The 16,271-nt window shown below is 36.7% G+C and overlaps 1 protein-coding gene across 3 annotated transcripts in view; it reads left to right on the forward strand.

The window, feature by feature from the left end:
* The window catches only part of ZDHHC14 (zDHHC palmitoyltransferase 14), a 115,948-nt gene that overhangs the window by 58,474 nt on the left and 41,203 nt on the right, over nucleotides 1–16,271 (forward strand). For 2 of the 3 annotated variants that reach the window (XM_086461139.1, XM_086461141.1), the window contains exon 2: nucleotides 3,335–3,495. In XM_086461139.1, coding sequence (XP_086317265.1) covers nucleotides 3,335–3,495 — 161 coding nt within the window. Of the gene's footprint in view, nucleotides 1–3,334; nucleotides 3,508–16,271 lie in introns of all 3 variants that reach the window. The other variant, XM_086461140.1, reaches the window with a different exon arrangement.

Raw genomic sequence — 16,271 nt, forward strand, 5'->3', positions numbered from 1 at the left:
AAAAGTAGTAACACTAAAACAAGTTGTTTAAAGTAGCATTGACTTAACGTAGCAGAATAAATACATTTGTTATAGAAGCATGCAAATAGAAATTGTATGGATATGCAAGTGTATTTCTGTAGAGGTGTTGACGATTTTGAGCTAAAACCCACACTTTTAATTTGAAGACTTTTTTAGTGGATTTTTTAATAACCCAGGAGATACTAAGATTTTTTTCCCCTTGGGTTTTTTCATACAGACAGGAAGGAAACTAAAAAAATCTATACAGTGTATTTTCGAAAAAAATTGACAGAAATTTGAAAAATTAATTGGGCCATTCTAAGGAATAGATATCAGATATCATTGGGCTCTTTGCAGGTTCATGTAATTTTGTATGGTCTGTTCATACATAAGTCAGAATGGTCCTGCCTAGGCTTACTGTCTGAATCTCTGCACAGACTGGTTTCTTAGCTTAAAATAATTTCTGAATTGATAGAGCATTAGTTGGTTATTGTTGCCAAAGATGACAACTTCATTTTTTCTACATTATTGCTGAAGTAATTCCAAGTCAAAGTCGTAGAATCACAGAATCTTTTTGGTTGGAAAAAACCTTTAAGATCATCAAGTCCAACCATTATCCTAACACTGCCAAGCCCACCATGTCTCTAAGCACAGCATCTGTATGTCTTCTGATCACCTCCAGGGATGGTGACTCCACCACCTCCCTGGGCAGCCTGTTCCAATGCCTAACCACTCTTTTGGTAAAGACATGTGTCCTAATGTCCAATCTGAATCTCCCCTGGCGCAGCTTGAGGCCATTACCTCTTGTCCTGTCATTAGTTACTTGGGAGAAGAGGCCAACACCGGTTTCACTACAACTTCCTTTTAGGTAGTTGTAGAGAGCAATAAGGTTGTTAAACCCTGAAAACACCTTTAAGTAAAGCAGATTACGCTTGCCTGTGGTGAAGAATGTGCAGGGCTTTGAAAGTGATTTTTTTTCTTTTCACTGCAGATGGACTTGGTTTAGCAAGGCAGAGATCTACATTTTCATGCTTTTTGACTATAATGAAGTCATCACTTTTCAGAGATGCAAGGCTTTCTCAGTATTTCAGCAAAAGAATTTGTTCTTTCTACCACTTACTTGTGAAATTATTGTTAAAACATGCCACTGTCATGATGGCCCTTCAGTTTCCATTCTCTGAGCATCACTGAGAATTTAAGTTGTGTAGGCAGACGCCATTGCTGTTTTTTCGTTGGCATATCTCTAAATTTTATTGTGCCTGCTGTGCTACCCTGAGATTATCTCATGGTACCTTTTGCACACATACAGCTCTTGTTTGGTCAACAGACTTCATCACAGTTGCAATTTCTTTGGTATGTGTAATGAATAATGCAACAGAAGAATAATAGCACTGTGCTATATTTAGTGTTCATTAATGTACATGTTCCCTCTAATCCTTTTAAAAATACATTCTTGCAGCCTATTTGTACTCTTGTCTGAGCATATTACAGTATTTTTGATTTCAGTAATCCTTTGTGGCAAGAAAAAATTGAGCAGTAAGACATTTATGTGGTATGAAAGCTTCTCTTTGACTGTTTGTTCTGACTTCTCTGACACGAAGGGAGCAAAGCTTGTATCTACCAGCTGTCTTGCTGCTGCTTCCTTTAGTTAGCACTGATTTCATAAATCTGGGTCTTTGAAACAGATTTTCTGAAAGTGTGCATTTGAAGTACGCTTCCTGGTATTTAAACAGTCTATTCATTATATGAAACTACAGCATGTCTTGCCCCTCACCTCTTTTTTTTTTTTAATACCCAGTTGTCTTTTTACTCTTTCGTAACTTGTTACGTCTGTGACATTACATTCATATAGGGCGAAAGATGAATTCCACTCAAGTGATGGTGTGATGCGCTGTGTGATGTGTTTGGACTCACTGCATGTGTGAAACCCACAGCGTTCAGTGAAACAGCTAAGTACATTTAACAGGGTTATGCAGGGATATAAATGCCTGGTACATGGTAGCTGATATGAAAAGTGTTTCCATTCTCTCCCCATCCTGTCAGCAGAAGTGATGGACAGTGAAGATGACATTGTCATCACTTGCTCAGAGTGAACATTCCAAAGAGGTTAACTGACTTGCAGTGCAAAAGCTCACACATCTGAATCATCATTTAAGGCAGTCAGCAGAAACAGGGAAGAAAGATTGTTAATTAAACTTGATTGATACCTGGAAGCTTCAGATAGAAGCCCTAAGGCCTAGAACTTGTTGGTTTTCGGCTTATGTTATTTTTAGGCTTATTTTATGACTTCTTATGCAGACATCAGAAATGCATGAAGCCATCCCTGTGTTTTGCCCACCTCTACTTAATATAAGAGCTATGAAGAGAGTTTTCAGCCTGCCTGTTTTCTAAGATGATCCTGCAGTGCTTATTGTGTGACTTAGATTAACTTGGTGTGGTATGCTGTGTAATGTCTTCAGTGTTCATATCCCTTTTTTTGCACAACTGTAAAGAGATACTTATATTTGTGTGCCATTTAGATTCCAGTGTTCCTGTCCATTTTGATTTTATTACATGTGAAGCATAGAGGAAAATTTGCTAAAACTGTGATCCAATCTTAAGTCCTGCATGTATATTGTAAATCTGGTAACAATAGAGCCTTTTTTTGTGCTGGTAAAGGGCTGTTGATGTTGCCCTAGATGCCCCCAAATTGTTTGTTTCCAGGTGTATTGCATTGTCATTTGCACTTGCCTTACTTTGTAAATGAGTAAACAAGCTTACCAAGTTACAAGACGTGGATTAAGAAAGAGAATCAATAGTAGTGTTGTATTATTGATACATAGCAAGGCTATTAAAGGAACGTGTCACAGGTGTAAGTTCTTGAACACCATCTTTGTGATGGATGAGAAATTCATTTTATGGACTTAATTATATTTTTCAGTGTGGTTTATTTCATCAGGTTATGTGCTTTGCTTTTTATTGCTGAATATCTTCAGGTTATTTCCCCTTCCCCTCTCCCCCCAATTTACTTTATGTAATTGGGCAATAGATGTACAAATACATAAGCTTATAATATTCTGTAATAAAAATATTTTCTTTTCTTATGTAAATTAGTATTGCATATTAGTGAGTTCATTATTACACTATTTGGACCTGCATTATGTTAAATAGATGATGAGAAATTTCAGAAGTGTCATGAACATATAAACAGAAATGCCAGCTTCAATAAATGTTCCGAGACAAGTAAAGTATCAATCAGAATCTTCATATGCATTTATATTTATAATAGTAAACAGATTTTGAGCAAGTTGCACTATGTGTTATTGATTATGTTTAATCTTTTTTCTTTTTCCAGTTGTCCATATTTGTCAGAGAAGATTACACCTGCTATACCTGCAATTGGTGGGATTCTTTTCTTTTTCGTGATGGGGACCTTGCTGCGTACTAGTTTCAGTGATCCTGGTGTCCTTCCACGTGCAACACCAGATGAAGCAGCAGATCTAGAGAGACAAATAGGTAACACTGAAGGTCTGTTGTCTCTTCGCTTTCCTCCCGAGGGTGCATGTACTGTGTGAAGGCAGCGTGCTGCTCTGCTCATGGGAGGAGTTACTCCTATCTTGCCACAGTAATTGTTCTGGAGCTGTAGTGTCTGATGACATTGCAGTGATTCCTGTGGAAAGATGGTTGATGAGTTCTTCACCAAGAAAGACAGTAAACAAAATCCTGGCCTTGGAGAATGATATTTATTACTGTAAATACTTTTCAGCAAGTCTGGTAGAAGTCTCTGTGGTGCACAAGAGAATACTTTCTAAAGTGTGTTTAACAAGAAAGCTGATATTGCAAGGATTCTACAATTGTTCATCTTTTAAAGTAATGTACCCTCGGAGTTTAACTGAATTTAATGATGTCGTTATTTATATTATGAAAGACTCAGATAATTCTCTGTGTTAATATACAGTCCTGTAAGTTGATGCAGTCTTGGGAAGATTTTTCTTCAGTAACAGTAATAAAATGTTACTATTTTTTGTCTGTGTAAAGCCAGCACAATTAAAGAGTGAGCTAGATTTTAATCAGCCTTTTTTATCAAGAGAATTATTAACTAAATTCTAATTGTGGAATTTCTACAGCTACAAATATGCTGAATAGCTAAAATGTGCTACCTGGGTAAGAAAACACAGGATGAGTTTGCAGAGCTGCTTCAGAAACAGTGGCTTTGCTTATTTTTTAGTAAGCTACTAAAGCTTCCAAGGGCTACTATATCTGCTTCAATATGATAGTCAATGGAAATCCCATTTTCTGAAGCAATTTCAGAGGAACATTTGCTCATATACTTGAAAAGACAGGTAACAGGTTTATGCAAGCGCAGGAGAGATACCTGTGGGGTCCTTGGTGTTTAATGCTATAGTACAGTCTTAAGCTTTGTTTACTGTGACCAATAATTTAATGCAGTAGAAACAAATTGAGTGCACAAAAGCTGTGGTTGCAGATGCTTCTGAGTCTATAGTGTGTGAGTTTGGGGGGTTTACTTCAGACTAGCTTTTGTCTGATATTCTAGACTATACATCCTTCACTAAGCACTGGTGAAAACGTCTGAGGGGCAAAGTCATTGGTTTAAACTCTAACAGCATGTTACGGGGTAGAGTTTATTTGGTATACATATGGAGCAGATGTTCTGGTGTAGTTTCTTCAGAAAGCAAATGTGGTTTGTACACACCAAACTAACACTGTGAACCATGCTTATGTAAGTGGGAATGATGGGGGAATTCTTGTCAAAATAGCAAAATGTTAACAACAATATGGCATTCGTTTTCTCTTACTACTTAGCTGTTAGGGTGCAGTAGGCACATCATGTAGCTATGTCTTCCACTTCTGTTGGACAAAGAAATATTGTTAAGGTAAAAGAAAAAAAAAATTATTTGTATTCACTATTTTAGGCCTTTATGAGCCCTTAGCAGAGGACAGGTAACAAGGTTGTTTTTAAATACATACATACTTTAGTGGTTGTTTGCATCTAATGGTTTCATGGTGGGGAAAAAAAAAAAATCTGTCAGAAGGGCTGTTTTGGAGAACTGCTGTTGGAGGGGGAAGAATGGTTTTATTTTCTGGAAGCATGCACATTATGTTTGGTATGGATTATTTTAAGAAGCAGGATTTCAAAATACAGTGATGAGTTCATTGGTTGTCGCTACAGTGAGATCATTTTCTTTCACCACATCTGGAAGGTCCTGACCAGAGCTGTTATACTACATTATGTGTTAACATAGAGAGGTGTCTGTGTAATGAAGAGAATTTAATGTATTTCAAAGTGTTTGGATTTGAGTTCTGAAGTGGAATCAACACATTTGCAGTATACTATGTGCAGCAACTAATTATACTTACTCTGTATGCTCTTTGTGGAGGTTTGAGGCTTTTGGAACTGTATGATCATGTAACATGATCATTGAACTTTGTGGGAAGGAAATCTTTTCTCATGGGTGTGTGAAGTCTGAGATGTGTAGTTCACCACATTTTATAGACCTGGTATAGCTTTCCAGAAACAGCATATTATGCTGGCATTCACATTTCAGGAAGAAAACGTACATTGCTTTGTTTGGACTAATTGTGCAGAGCTAGGAGCCAGCCATCATTGCTGTGACAGGAAGAAGGTTACATTTAGCCAGTCAGGACTTAGCTTTGGGCGAGGACCATACCGTACATAGTATACAGGCAAGAAAACTAGATGACCCAGATAGCTCCATCCCAGATGGATGAATTTAAATTCATATAAATTTCTTCTGTTTGCTTACTTTTGGATATGGCACTCTGGATTATTTAAAAAGAAAATCTTCAGTCAACCTGCCCTTATGTGCCATAGCGAATTTAAATCAAACAGAGGAGCATTGTGAAGTTGTATTCTCACTATCCTCTTAAAAAAAACGTTAAAAATGGAGATGGAATGTATTTATACCGAGGAACTGGAATTCTCTTCAAACACAATAATTTCAGTCCTTGCTTGTGTGATAGAAGAATTCCTACTATTCACAGAACCCAAATATGTGGAAAACAGATGCCAAGGTTCAAATTTGTGTTGTTGGGGAAGCCAAGAGATTTCTTAGGAAGACTGATTTCAGAGCTTATTTTTTTTAGCTTTCACCAGTGCCGTCACTGCAAATATTTTTCAGAATTGAATACTGGATATGCAATGGGCTGCATAGCAGCATGTAAGTTGCTGTAACAGGTGATGGGATTATTTTTATAGCTGAGAAGGAAAGGATCGAGAGTGGGGGGAAAAAAGCATCTCAAACTATTTGGGGAAATGTGTGAAAAGTTACAATTTCCCCCTCCTTTCTCTTTTTTGCCCCTACCTCTTCTCAAAAAAAAGTTATTTTCTCTGTAGGAGTGACATGTGAGAGGAGACTGGCATTCAGGCAGGTATGTTCCTTAGTGTTGCCAGAAATTAATGACCCTTTATGTAATAAAATTGTGTTCTAATTTGTAGATAAACAATTGTTTAAAATTTGAAGTTTTCCAGAAAGAACCATTTTGAAATAGAACTTTCCTTGTAACTGTTTTGTTACTGCTGTAATTACTGCGATGCCTTGCAAGTTTTCTGTGTTTTTTTTAAATGGAGTTTTTCTTCAGTTTTATTAATGCAATATTTGGGAAGCAGGAGACATTCTTTGCCTGTTTCAGTACTGGAGTTGCCAGTAAAATGTCATGATTGGAAGGTAAAAATATGTATTAGATATTTGAAATCTTAAGAATATCTTTCTAATTGAATAGCCTTCCATAAGACTAACTTGAAGAACTTAGATTTGTGACACCTTCACACTTCATAAATTTGCCATCATGACCTCTCCTAGCTGTTTCACTCCAGAAAACCCAGCACTCCTATTTTTCTCTCATCTTGTGGTGAAGCACAAGTAGTCTTGATGTGCCAGTCATCATCCTGGTCTCTGCTGTCCTGATGAAAAATAACAGAATCTAAGCTGTTTCCAAAGAATAAAAGTAGATGTTATCACATCTGATAGAAGTTACTGAAGACATTTAATAAAGGAAACAGTGCCGCTTCCTATATAAAATAAAACATGAATCATACTTTTAAAAGTTTACATTAAGGGGAAAAAATGTGTATGTTTTAGTTAAATTTCACCTTTATAAAATTTGGCATTTAAATGTAGTTTAAAAATGAAAGCTTGCAATTGTTAGATGAATACCAAGCTTGTTTTTAAATTATTGCTAAAAGACACACACCATCTTATATGCATACAACCAACACATTTGTGTTAGCTAGCCTTTTACCTTCTCAGAAAAGCAGCATTGTGTGAGACGCTGCTGTACCTAATCAGAAGTAGTTCTCATTAGGGAAAGGTGGACCACCATAGGAGGGGACACTGCATGGAAGTCTGCATTCATGAAGCATAGTTAAACCAGAACTAGGAGAAGGGAAAACATTTGTGTCAAAGCCTGTTGACCAACCATCTTTCTTTCACTTACTATGTTAACGGATTTCTTTAAACCTGTTTTTGGCTAAGGATAAGATTTCAAAATTGGTTAGAAGCAAGATTTGCAGACAAATCAAGATTTGCTGCTGATGTTCTGTTTTGTTTCTTTTTCTCTGTACTGAGACAAGTACTGATGATTGAGAGAGTAATTTATTCCTACTATAATGTGAGACCATTATAAGGAAAAGCTGGAGCGTAACTGTGTATGAAGAAAAATATATTTGAAAGAAGTTGTCTTAACTCTGATTAAGGATATACTTGTTGCTTCCCTTATTGCTTCCCTTACTGAGAACAGTTTGATGGGTGAAAACAAATGGTCATCAGTTTAGAAGAGAAAGGCAGGTATGGTGTTTTGAATATGGTGTGTTGCTGGTGTCTGATACTTCAGCTATAGAAAAATCATAGTCCTAATTCTTCAAACCATAAAATCTTCCTAAACAGTGGGAGGCTTTCGCACCTGTATTTGAGAAAGGAACGGGGGTGGGGGTGGGGGTGGGGGTGGGGGTAAGGTGCTGAAAAGAATAGCAGTATCCATTTAGGTACTGTACTACCTTCTCTATCTCTGTAGGTACTTTTACATTTCTGTGTCTGTTTCTTTGAATTTCTTGAGTCCCTTAGGCAGAAAATGAAATTAAAATCCTTTACTGAAGCTGCTAATGAAATTTACTTGCTGATTATCTACCAGTAATAATGACGGTCCAGTTGGGGAAAAAATTTCCAGAATGCTTGTATAACCTTTTCTTTTTATGTAAAACAGATGGGTTTTTTAATGGAAATTTACCTTTTCGGTAATCAAGCATAAAGATGATAATGATGATGGTCTGCTAAATGAGATTGCAAGTGAGTTGTTGAAGAGTAGACACTAGGATTTAGTTATCTTGCTGTGACAGATATTTTTCACCACTTTATCCCGCTACCTGGTGAAATCTTGAGTGTTCTGTAAATCATGTTTTAAATATGCTTTTATTAAAGGATTTTCCACAATTTAACCACAGAAAATGAATTCCTCAGTTTTTAAATCCAGTACCCATATATGCAATATTTAATTGTATTTATGGTTTTGAAATGGATGTGGTGTAATAGTCACTTTAGAGTTTTTATGATGTGCAGCTTGATTCTCTGTTGTCATAGAATGGCAGATGTCTAAACAGGCTATAAATATTAACCGAGTATGTTCTTGCCTCCAGTTGAAGGACAAGGTATTTTGAATTCTTGCTAGTTGTTATAGAAAGTGGCTTAGATACATTATTTTTCATAATCCAGTTGTTATAGAGACACACTCACACACAAAAAAAAAAAAGTCAAAGGGAGCAGTAAATTGTTCTTTGAGTAATGAAAACCTAGACAGGTAAGGCGAACGTAGCACTATAACATTGCATTTCTTGTTACTAGGGCCTTGACAGAAAAACAAGTTACCATGGTTTGTTCCAAAAAGTAGTTTGGGTTTTGGTTCCTGTTTCTGGAGAATCCTGTGCTTTCTGGTGTTTAGAGTCCACTCTGTGGCTCTTTTCTGCCTCTTACTTGAACTGCATCTGTTAGATACATGCACCCTGAGTTCTGCCCTGTCTTTCCTGTACTTCTGTTTAGGCCTGCCTCCAAGGCTGTTATTTGGATCCTGCTTGGTTGCATCTCTTGTTGTCTGTCACTCCTTCCTCTTCTTCTGATCATTCCTTCCACTGTTGTTTCTGTGATGGGATTTCCTCAAAGCTCTTACTTTCTCTGGGTTGGGCAGGTGCATCCTTTTTCTTGTGGAGGTGGCAGGAGGGAGAGCCAGCTTCCTTGCTCTAGGCGCTTGACTGCAGCAGTCTCCAATAAACCCAGTTCTGCTGGAACATCCTTAGTTTCTCTGCAGCGATGGAGTGTTCACGATCTGATCATAAACAGATTTAACCTGTGCTCTGCAGTAAAGATATCCAGAAGTTAACCCTATAGGTCTTAACAAGCTGCTGCTGGGGATACCTGAATTGTGACCTCCCCCCTCCCCTGCCCCATCCATCTTTCTTCTGCCAAAATTTGTGCAGAAGTTGCACGCTAAGCTCAAAGGCTACAGCATGTAGCTGTAGGTTTCAGCTCCTTTCTTCAAATTCTCTAATATGATAGAGGTATTAAAACGTTTGCTATTCATCAAAGTTTCAGAAGTGGTTGAATCATCTTGCTTAAGCATCTGAAAACCTCAGAAATAAGGTATATGACTTAGGCTCCAAAAACTCAGTAAGTCTTTTTAGGCATAAAAATATGGAAAAATATAAGGAAGCGTTCATTTAGCACCTTTTTCTTAATCAGTGTTATGGTCTAGTTCATTGATCTCTTTCAAGGAATCCTTTACCTAAAATAAGGTACCAGTTTTAGTCCAAAATAAGGCACAGGTTACTGTTCAAGGAATTGCTTATTTACCCTGTGTCCAAGAAACATTGATCTAAGTCAGGAAATAAATTATTTTGAATAAGCAGCTGACAATAATAATTTTTCCTTAAAGAGTCTGTCAGATATAGAGTTTTGGCTAAATACAAAATGAAAAATATAAATTGGGTACAGAAAAAAAGACAAAGATTGTATTAAAAATTTGATTAGGAGAGTAAAAATGTTTCTATGTGTGACTGTTCAGAGTCAGAACTGTGTTTACAGTCTATGTTTCAGAACTTGTGTTTATAATTTTTTTTTTAAAATGGTAGCACAGGACTTGCTTCACAGGCTCAGACTGCTGAGCTGATCAAAACCACTGTCTTGTCTTCAGCAGTAACAAAATCGGTAGTCTTCCAAAAAGGGCCAATGGAGTCTTGAAGTGAGGAAATATATTTCAGCGAATGTGGAGTTTGGGGCTCAAGTTCCCCAGCATGAGGGCTTATGACAAGTCTAATGGAGAGGAGCAAGCTAGGTAGCTATGACAAATCCTTCTGCCCTAAAATTGTGATTCTGGTATCAACAGTGGAAATGGAAATAAAAATCTTCGTACTGTTGGAATATATTTTTAATGTGCCCTGAAAAGGTGTTTGCTAGTGGAGTGGCATCTGTGCAGCAGGAAAAGATGGATAGTTCCTGCAGTTCAAAAGAAAACTTCTACATGCTCCAAAACTATCATCTGCTTTGATTGCCTTGGAACTTGCTGTACCTTTGAACTTGAGGTGCCTTCTAAGGGTGGGGTGTAAGGTTAGCAGTAGTGTACTTCTAGGCAAGAGATTCTTCAGATAAATCACCTAAAAATAATGGCTTTACCAAATTGATGTAACATACCAAATGAATGTAACATATCCAGCCTGTGTCTTTTACTTTATTCAAGTCATTCTTAGATACCTAAGTCTTCTCAGCTCTACCTGTATCTTTGGGAAGCAGCCTCACAGAAATTATTACAGATGCAGTGAGAAACTGTTATGTCCCGAGAGGCAGATTCTGATTTAAGAATGCTATTTTGAAGTTCTTTTAAAGCTTATTAAACTTTATTTTTGTATGTCAGAGCTGAGTAAGGAGAACAGTTCTCAAAATAAGGCCTTCTAAAGAAACTGTCAGTACTCCATTCATTCGAGGGACTTCTTGGAAACGGAGTGGTGGTCGTGCTGCCAGTGTGGAATGTTTCCACCTAGGCTATAACCTTTTTTCCAGGAGAACTAACAGAGCTGTGGTGCTGCTGTTTTCACCACCCGGGCACAGGAATGGAAAGCAGTTGTTTCTTGAGGATTTGATGAGGTGGTAGTAACCCAGCAACCATCTGTGGTCATAGCAAAATAAAAAGTGAAAGGAATTGTAAAAAAAAAAAAAAAAAAATAAAGGATGTCCACAGAGCAAAGAGACTATTATTGAAAAATATTATATTAAATGCACATCGGAAGCTATCCTCATACAGAGAAAGGTTGGGAAGTGTAGTAAGAGGCCATTCTGTCTGTATGTGTAGTTTTATGAAGATTGCAGTCAAAAAGATATTTTTTGAGAGACAGTTTCTAAAGTTTCTAAAGGTGAATATAAAGAGGTGGCACAAGCACATAGGGAAAGTGTTGGAAAAACAAAAGGGGAATAAAGTCAGTTACAACCAGCAAGGAACAGGAGAAGACAACAAGACAGGTTCTGTTAGAGGTCAGAGGAAGAAAGAGAAGCTGAAGGCATGCTGTGTAATTGGGAAATGAGAAATAAGAGAGGGCAATCTGAAGGATTCAACACTCTGCTTTGATCTCTGAAGAGAACTTGCACTCTTCTTGCTAGCTGATAGGAAGTGCAGGTCACAAGAGGGAAAGTAGTAGTTAAAATCTGTCAATCTACTATACCGTATCTATATCTATCTAATATTCTAGTCTAATAGAAATCTGTCTATCACTAGAAAATGTTCTCTGGAGAGACGTGAAGCAAACTACTAAATTGTAAGAACTAGGGCTGGCGAGGGGTAGGGTTTATGCCATTTAAGACTCAAAAGAAGCAATGAAGTATTTCAAGAGCAAATCAAGTGTGACCACAATGATGTTCCTCATTGAAAGTTACTGTCTTGGTGGAAAAGAAGAAGCAGATGTGCTGAATTTTGACTGTAATAGAGCTCTTGATACTGTCCTGCATATGATTCTTTCTATATAAATTTTGGAAATAAGTTCTAGATGAAATTTCCACAAAGTCAATGAGCAACTTCCTGGAAAGACACTCTAGTGGCAGACAGTAGGTGATCAAGTAGGATCTTGCAGACTCCGATTGTGGGCTCAAGAAAAAGGGAATATGCTTAACTCTGAAGTTGATGTTGAGTTGGGGGAGTTTGCAAGCATTTGGCATGATTTTATTATTTTTTTTTTAGTATACTCTAAATAGTCTTAGCAAATTAAGGGAATAAATACAAAATGCGTGGTTACAAACATAAATCAAGTACTAACAAAAAAGGGGTCTAAATAGTGAATGGTACAGTAAAAGGGGGCTTGTATTATCCACAAGCAGATTGAGTCAGTGTCATGATATGACAAAAAGGGGAATTTTTTGAGATGCATTAGAAGAAGAATCATTACATAAACCAGAAAAAGCATCATTCTGCAATGCCTAGTGATGACAAAGACTCGGTATGCTGTCTAGTGTTTGTCACCATGTCTGGAGACTAAAGAGGAAGGCAGCAAAACAGGGAAGTATAGAAAACATGACCTGTAAGAAAATATTTAAGAAATACATGTTTGGCCTAAGAGAGGGGAAGAGCCTAAGTCTTAAAATACTCTATGATTTTTTCATCTAACATAATAGAACAAAAGCAACTATAAATGCATTAGGCTTGTATAATGCAAAATCACTGAAGATAATGTAGGGTTATTTGTTATAAAAATGCTATAATCTCAGCTAAATGCAGCAGGACCTTTTTTTTTTTCCCTGAATGCGAAATTAAACTTGTTGATGTCATATTTTCACTTTGATTATAACTTTCATGAAAATTGAAACATAATCTTTTCCAGGGCAACCCCAATGGTAGTTGCATCCTTTTCATGGTGCATATAAGTATGGATTCTGCACACACAAATTACTATATTGAGAGGGGCTGTTGTTTCTATGGGAACATGAAAACTAGAAATAGCCTTATTTTGTAACCTTTTTGCAGTTAGTTTAGTATGAAGCCTCCTCAAGTGGAAAAACGATTATAGGATAGTAAACTTCTAAATATGAAGGCTTAAAAGGATAACCAGACCCAGGAGAACAGGTTTCACAGATGGGAAAGCATTTGTCTATTTGATGTATACAAGATCAACAATTCTTCCACAGTATTTATCTTTTTTTTGCATTGGATAGGTGATGCAGGTAAATAAAAAGGTGATCATGGTAATTTTTCTTTCCAGCCTTAAAAAAGGCCCATCTATAGCAAGGAAATGCTTTGGATTTTTCTTTAGGGTAACTGTCTTAACTTATGTATATCTTCCTAATTTATTCTGTTCAGCCAGCTCAGATCAGTTCACAGTTGCTGCTTGCTTTCTTTTGCCTTTTTAAAAACCCTGAATTCAGTATATTAGCTACACCAGCACGTCATCTCTGGAAGTTGTTTTGTTTGGAGTCTCTAATTTTCCTTGATGCTCAAGACTACATTTGAGACTTCTCCACAGTTCCTTGCCTGTCTTTTTGTTTGTTTTTAAGTGCACAGTTTGATTTCCATAGAGCCTTATAAACTTAAATCTGTGCCACACCATAGACATTTCACAGAATTGACAATAGCCTGAACAAATACATACCACTCGTGGGTACAACGTGGGTATGTTTTGCTTTCTCTCCAAAGCTGGGATACGAGCTTGATAGGCTTATAGTCATACCTGATATTGCGTACTTTAAACAACATTCTTAAAACAAATTTAGTGCAATTACATCAGGCAAGTCCTTCAGAAAGCTCTTACTCTCTATGCTTCTTTCCCTCAGCTAATCACTAAAGATTACATTTCTTTTTGGGAGCAAGAATGTGTTTCACATAAAGTTTTAGACTTCAAGAAGGTGATGCAACTCTTCTTAAGAAAAAAATACATAGATTTTTCTGAAACCAAGGCAGTTAAGTCTTTTATCTAAAATCAGGAGCAATATTTGGTTGGTATCTCTTGTTGGCTATCAGATGAAGAATTATGTGAAGAATGCAGTTAACAGCTGCTGGTTTCAGTCTAAGCCAGGTTCCAAGTATTGTTTGTCCCTGAGGTTACTGTCTGGAAACAAGAAAATTGTATTTAAGTTCTTTTCCCTAAAAAATAAATAAATAAAATATTACTATTTCTTCTTGTAGCCCACTGTTGTTAAGCATGTAGCTTTCATTTAAGTGGTTAAACACAGAAGATATTTCTTAGAGGTTTGCATTTTTATAGGGCACTTCTTTTGTGTGTTCTTCAGTTGTTTATAAGTCATACGTAAAGGTTTTTTTTTTCACCGCATTACCTGTTTTTCTTAGCAGAAAACATTACAATTACTTCAAGTTACCACTTTTCTAGTGATATTGTTTGAAGATTGAAATTGTGTCTCTTTAAAGTTGATGGCAAACCTTGCGTGAGATGATTGTTAAGTTTGTGTAGACAATGTGGAGAGACCTTCTAGTCTGTTTGTCTAAAGGGTCTAGAGACTGTTTGTCCTAGGATCTTAGGAAAATTGACCAAAAAAGCAAGTACTTCATTGAGCAGGAGAATCCTGGTGATATGTGTACAAAATTCCAGCCTCTGCGTCTCATCTAGAGATGCTAGACTGTACTGTATCTCCATTAAATAGTTGGAGTGACTTTCTTGCAGCAGTTCAGGTACCTTGGTCCTACAAGGGTATGGATTGCATGTTTGGGGTTTTTGTAGTAGGGTAACAAAAAAGCTGGAGCCCCATCTAGTGCATGAACGTTTAACACCAGTGGAGAAGTTATAAAATGTGTCAGAGCAGAGAGGATGGAAGGCAATCCCATTAGTGGGAAAATTTTATCCTTTTTGTAATATAACTTGCATTACTACATGAGTAACAGATTGGAAAGTAGTGGCCAAATGCAGATTTTGGGGGGGGGGGGGGAAGGTGATTCTGCAAAGGTTAATCTTATTGTGTCCTAAAGGGACCATATCTGTTAAAAGATGTAACTGTGTTAGAACCCCAGTAAGAGCAGTCCAATTGAAGGCTAATTACAGTGCGAAAAAGTCACTGTGAGACCAGGACATGTTTATCACATTTATGTTAGATAAATCTGATTAAATCCAAGCACATTTGACCTTGCCCTGTTGCTTGTTTCCAGGAAAAAATTCTTAATAAACAGAAAGGCTGGGACTTTCAGCTTTGATTATGCACTTTAGGATTGTAGGTAAAATCCTGACTCCATGGAAAGTCAGCAAGACTGTTTTCATTAATTTCATTTGCATCAGCTTTCACCCTTGGATTTTGAGATTAGTTTTCCTCAGAGAGCTAGGATTTGCTGTCCCTGTGAACTTGAACTTCCCTGCAAAGGTTTGGAAGGAAATCCTCTTAGAAAATCAGTGTTGTAAGTATAATGGGCTGGACAGTAGTCACCCTTCTCCACCGGCGAAGAGGGAAGTTGCCTTTGAGATTCTGACAGAGCCCATTTTAAAATAAAATAAATACAGTGCACTTTTTGAACTTCTTGAAATGTGGGGAAATACTGGTTTTGGTCGATGTGGATTTTTTTATGCATAAATGTTTCATTAGAAAGAGTGATTTTTCTTCTAAACAATTGACCTTGACTGGTTTAAGTCATTTTCTTTCAATGATTATGTACATATTCAGGAATAATAAGATTTTGTAAAAGAAGAAAATCTGAAATATTAGTGTTATTTTAGGAAATTCAGTGCATCAATGTTTGTAGCAGTATAGAAAGCTACCCCTATATAAAATTCAGCCTTCATTAGTATTTTTGACAATTATGCACCTAAATTTGAGTATGAGTATCAAATGAAAATCATTGGTTTATTAATGAACAAGTTATGCATACACATGTTAAATGTTTTATTGGATAAAAAGCTAGTTAGGGCTAATGACCTGCATTTTTGTTCACAATTTAAGTCTATCTTGACCAGACTGTGGTCAGAAGTGGGCATAACGCTATGTTTTGTTAGGCCTATGGATTTATAGAAAGACTAAGAATATTACAAGCCTGCTGGTGATGATGTCACTGAAAGTACAGTGTATTAAAATATATTTATCTTTTTCAGTGGTAGCAAGTAAAATCAGCCATAGGGGATTTTTAATAAGAAAAACTTACAATGGTCTTTTTCCACTAAAAAGCATTGTCTTATGTAGATCTGTACTAGTACTACAAGTCGGTTCAGCATTTCATATAGCCTATGATAACTTGTTCTACAGAAAAGAAGTTTTTATTATAAATATGGAAGCTTTTTTAATGTAATCTTTGAATTA

This window comes from Leptosomus discolor, chromosome 2, assembly GCF_034619465.1.
Source record: "Leptosomus discolor isolate bLepDis1 chromosome 2, bLepDis1.hap2, whole genome shotgun sequence".
Lineage (NCBI taxonomy): Eukaryota > Metazoa > Chordata > Aves > Leptosomiformes > Leptosomidae > Leptosomus > Leptosomus discolor.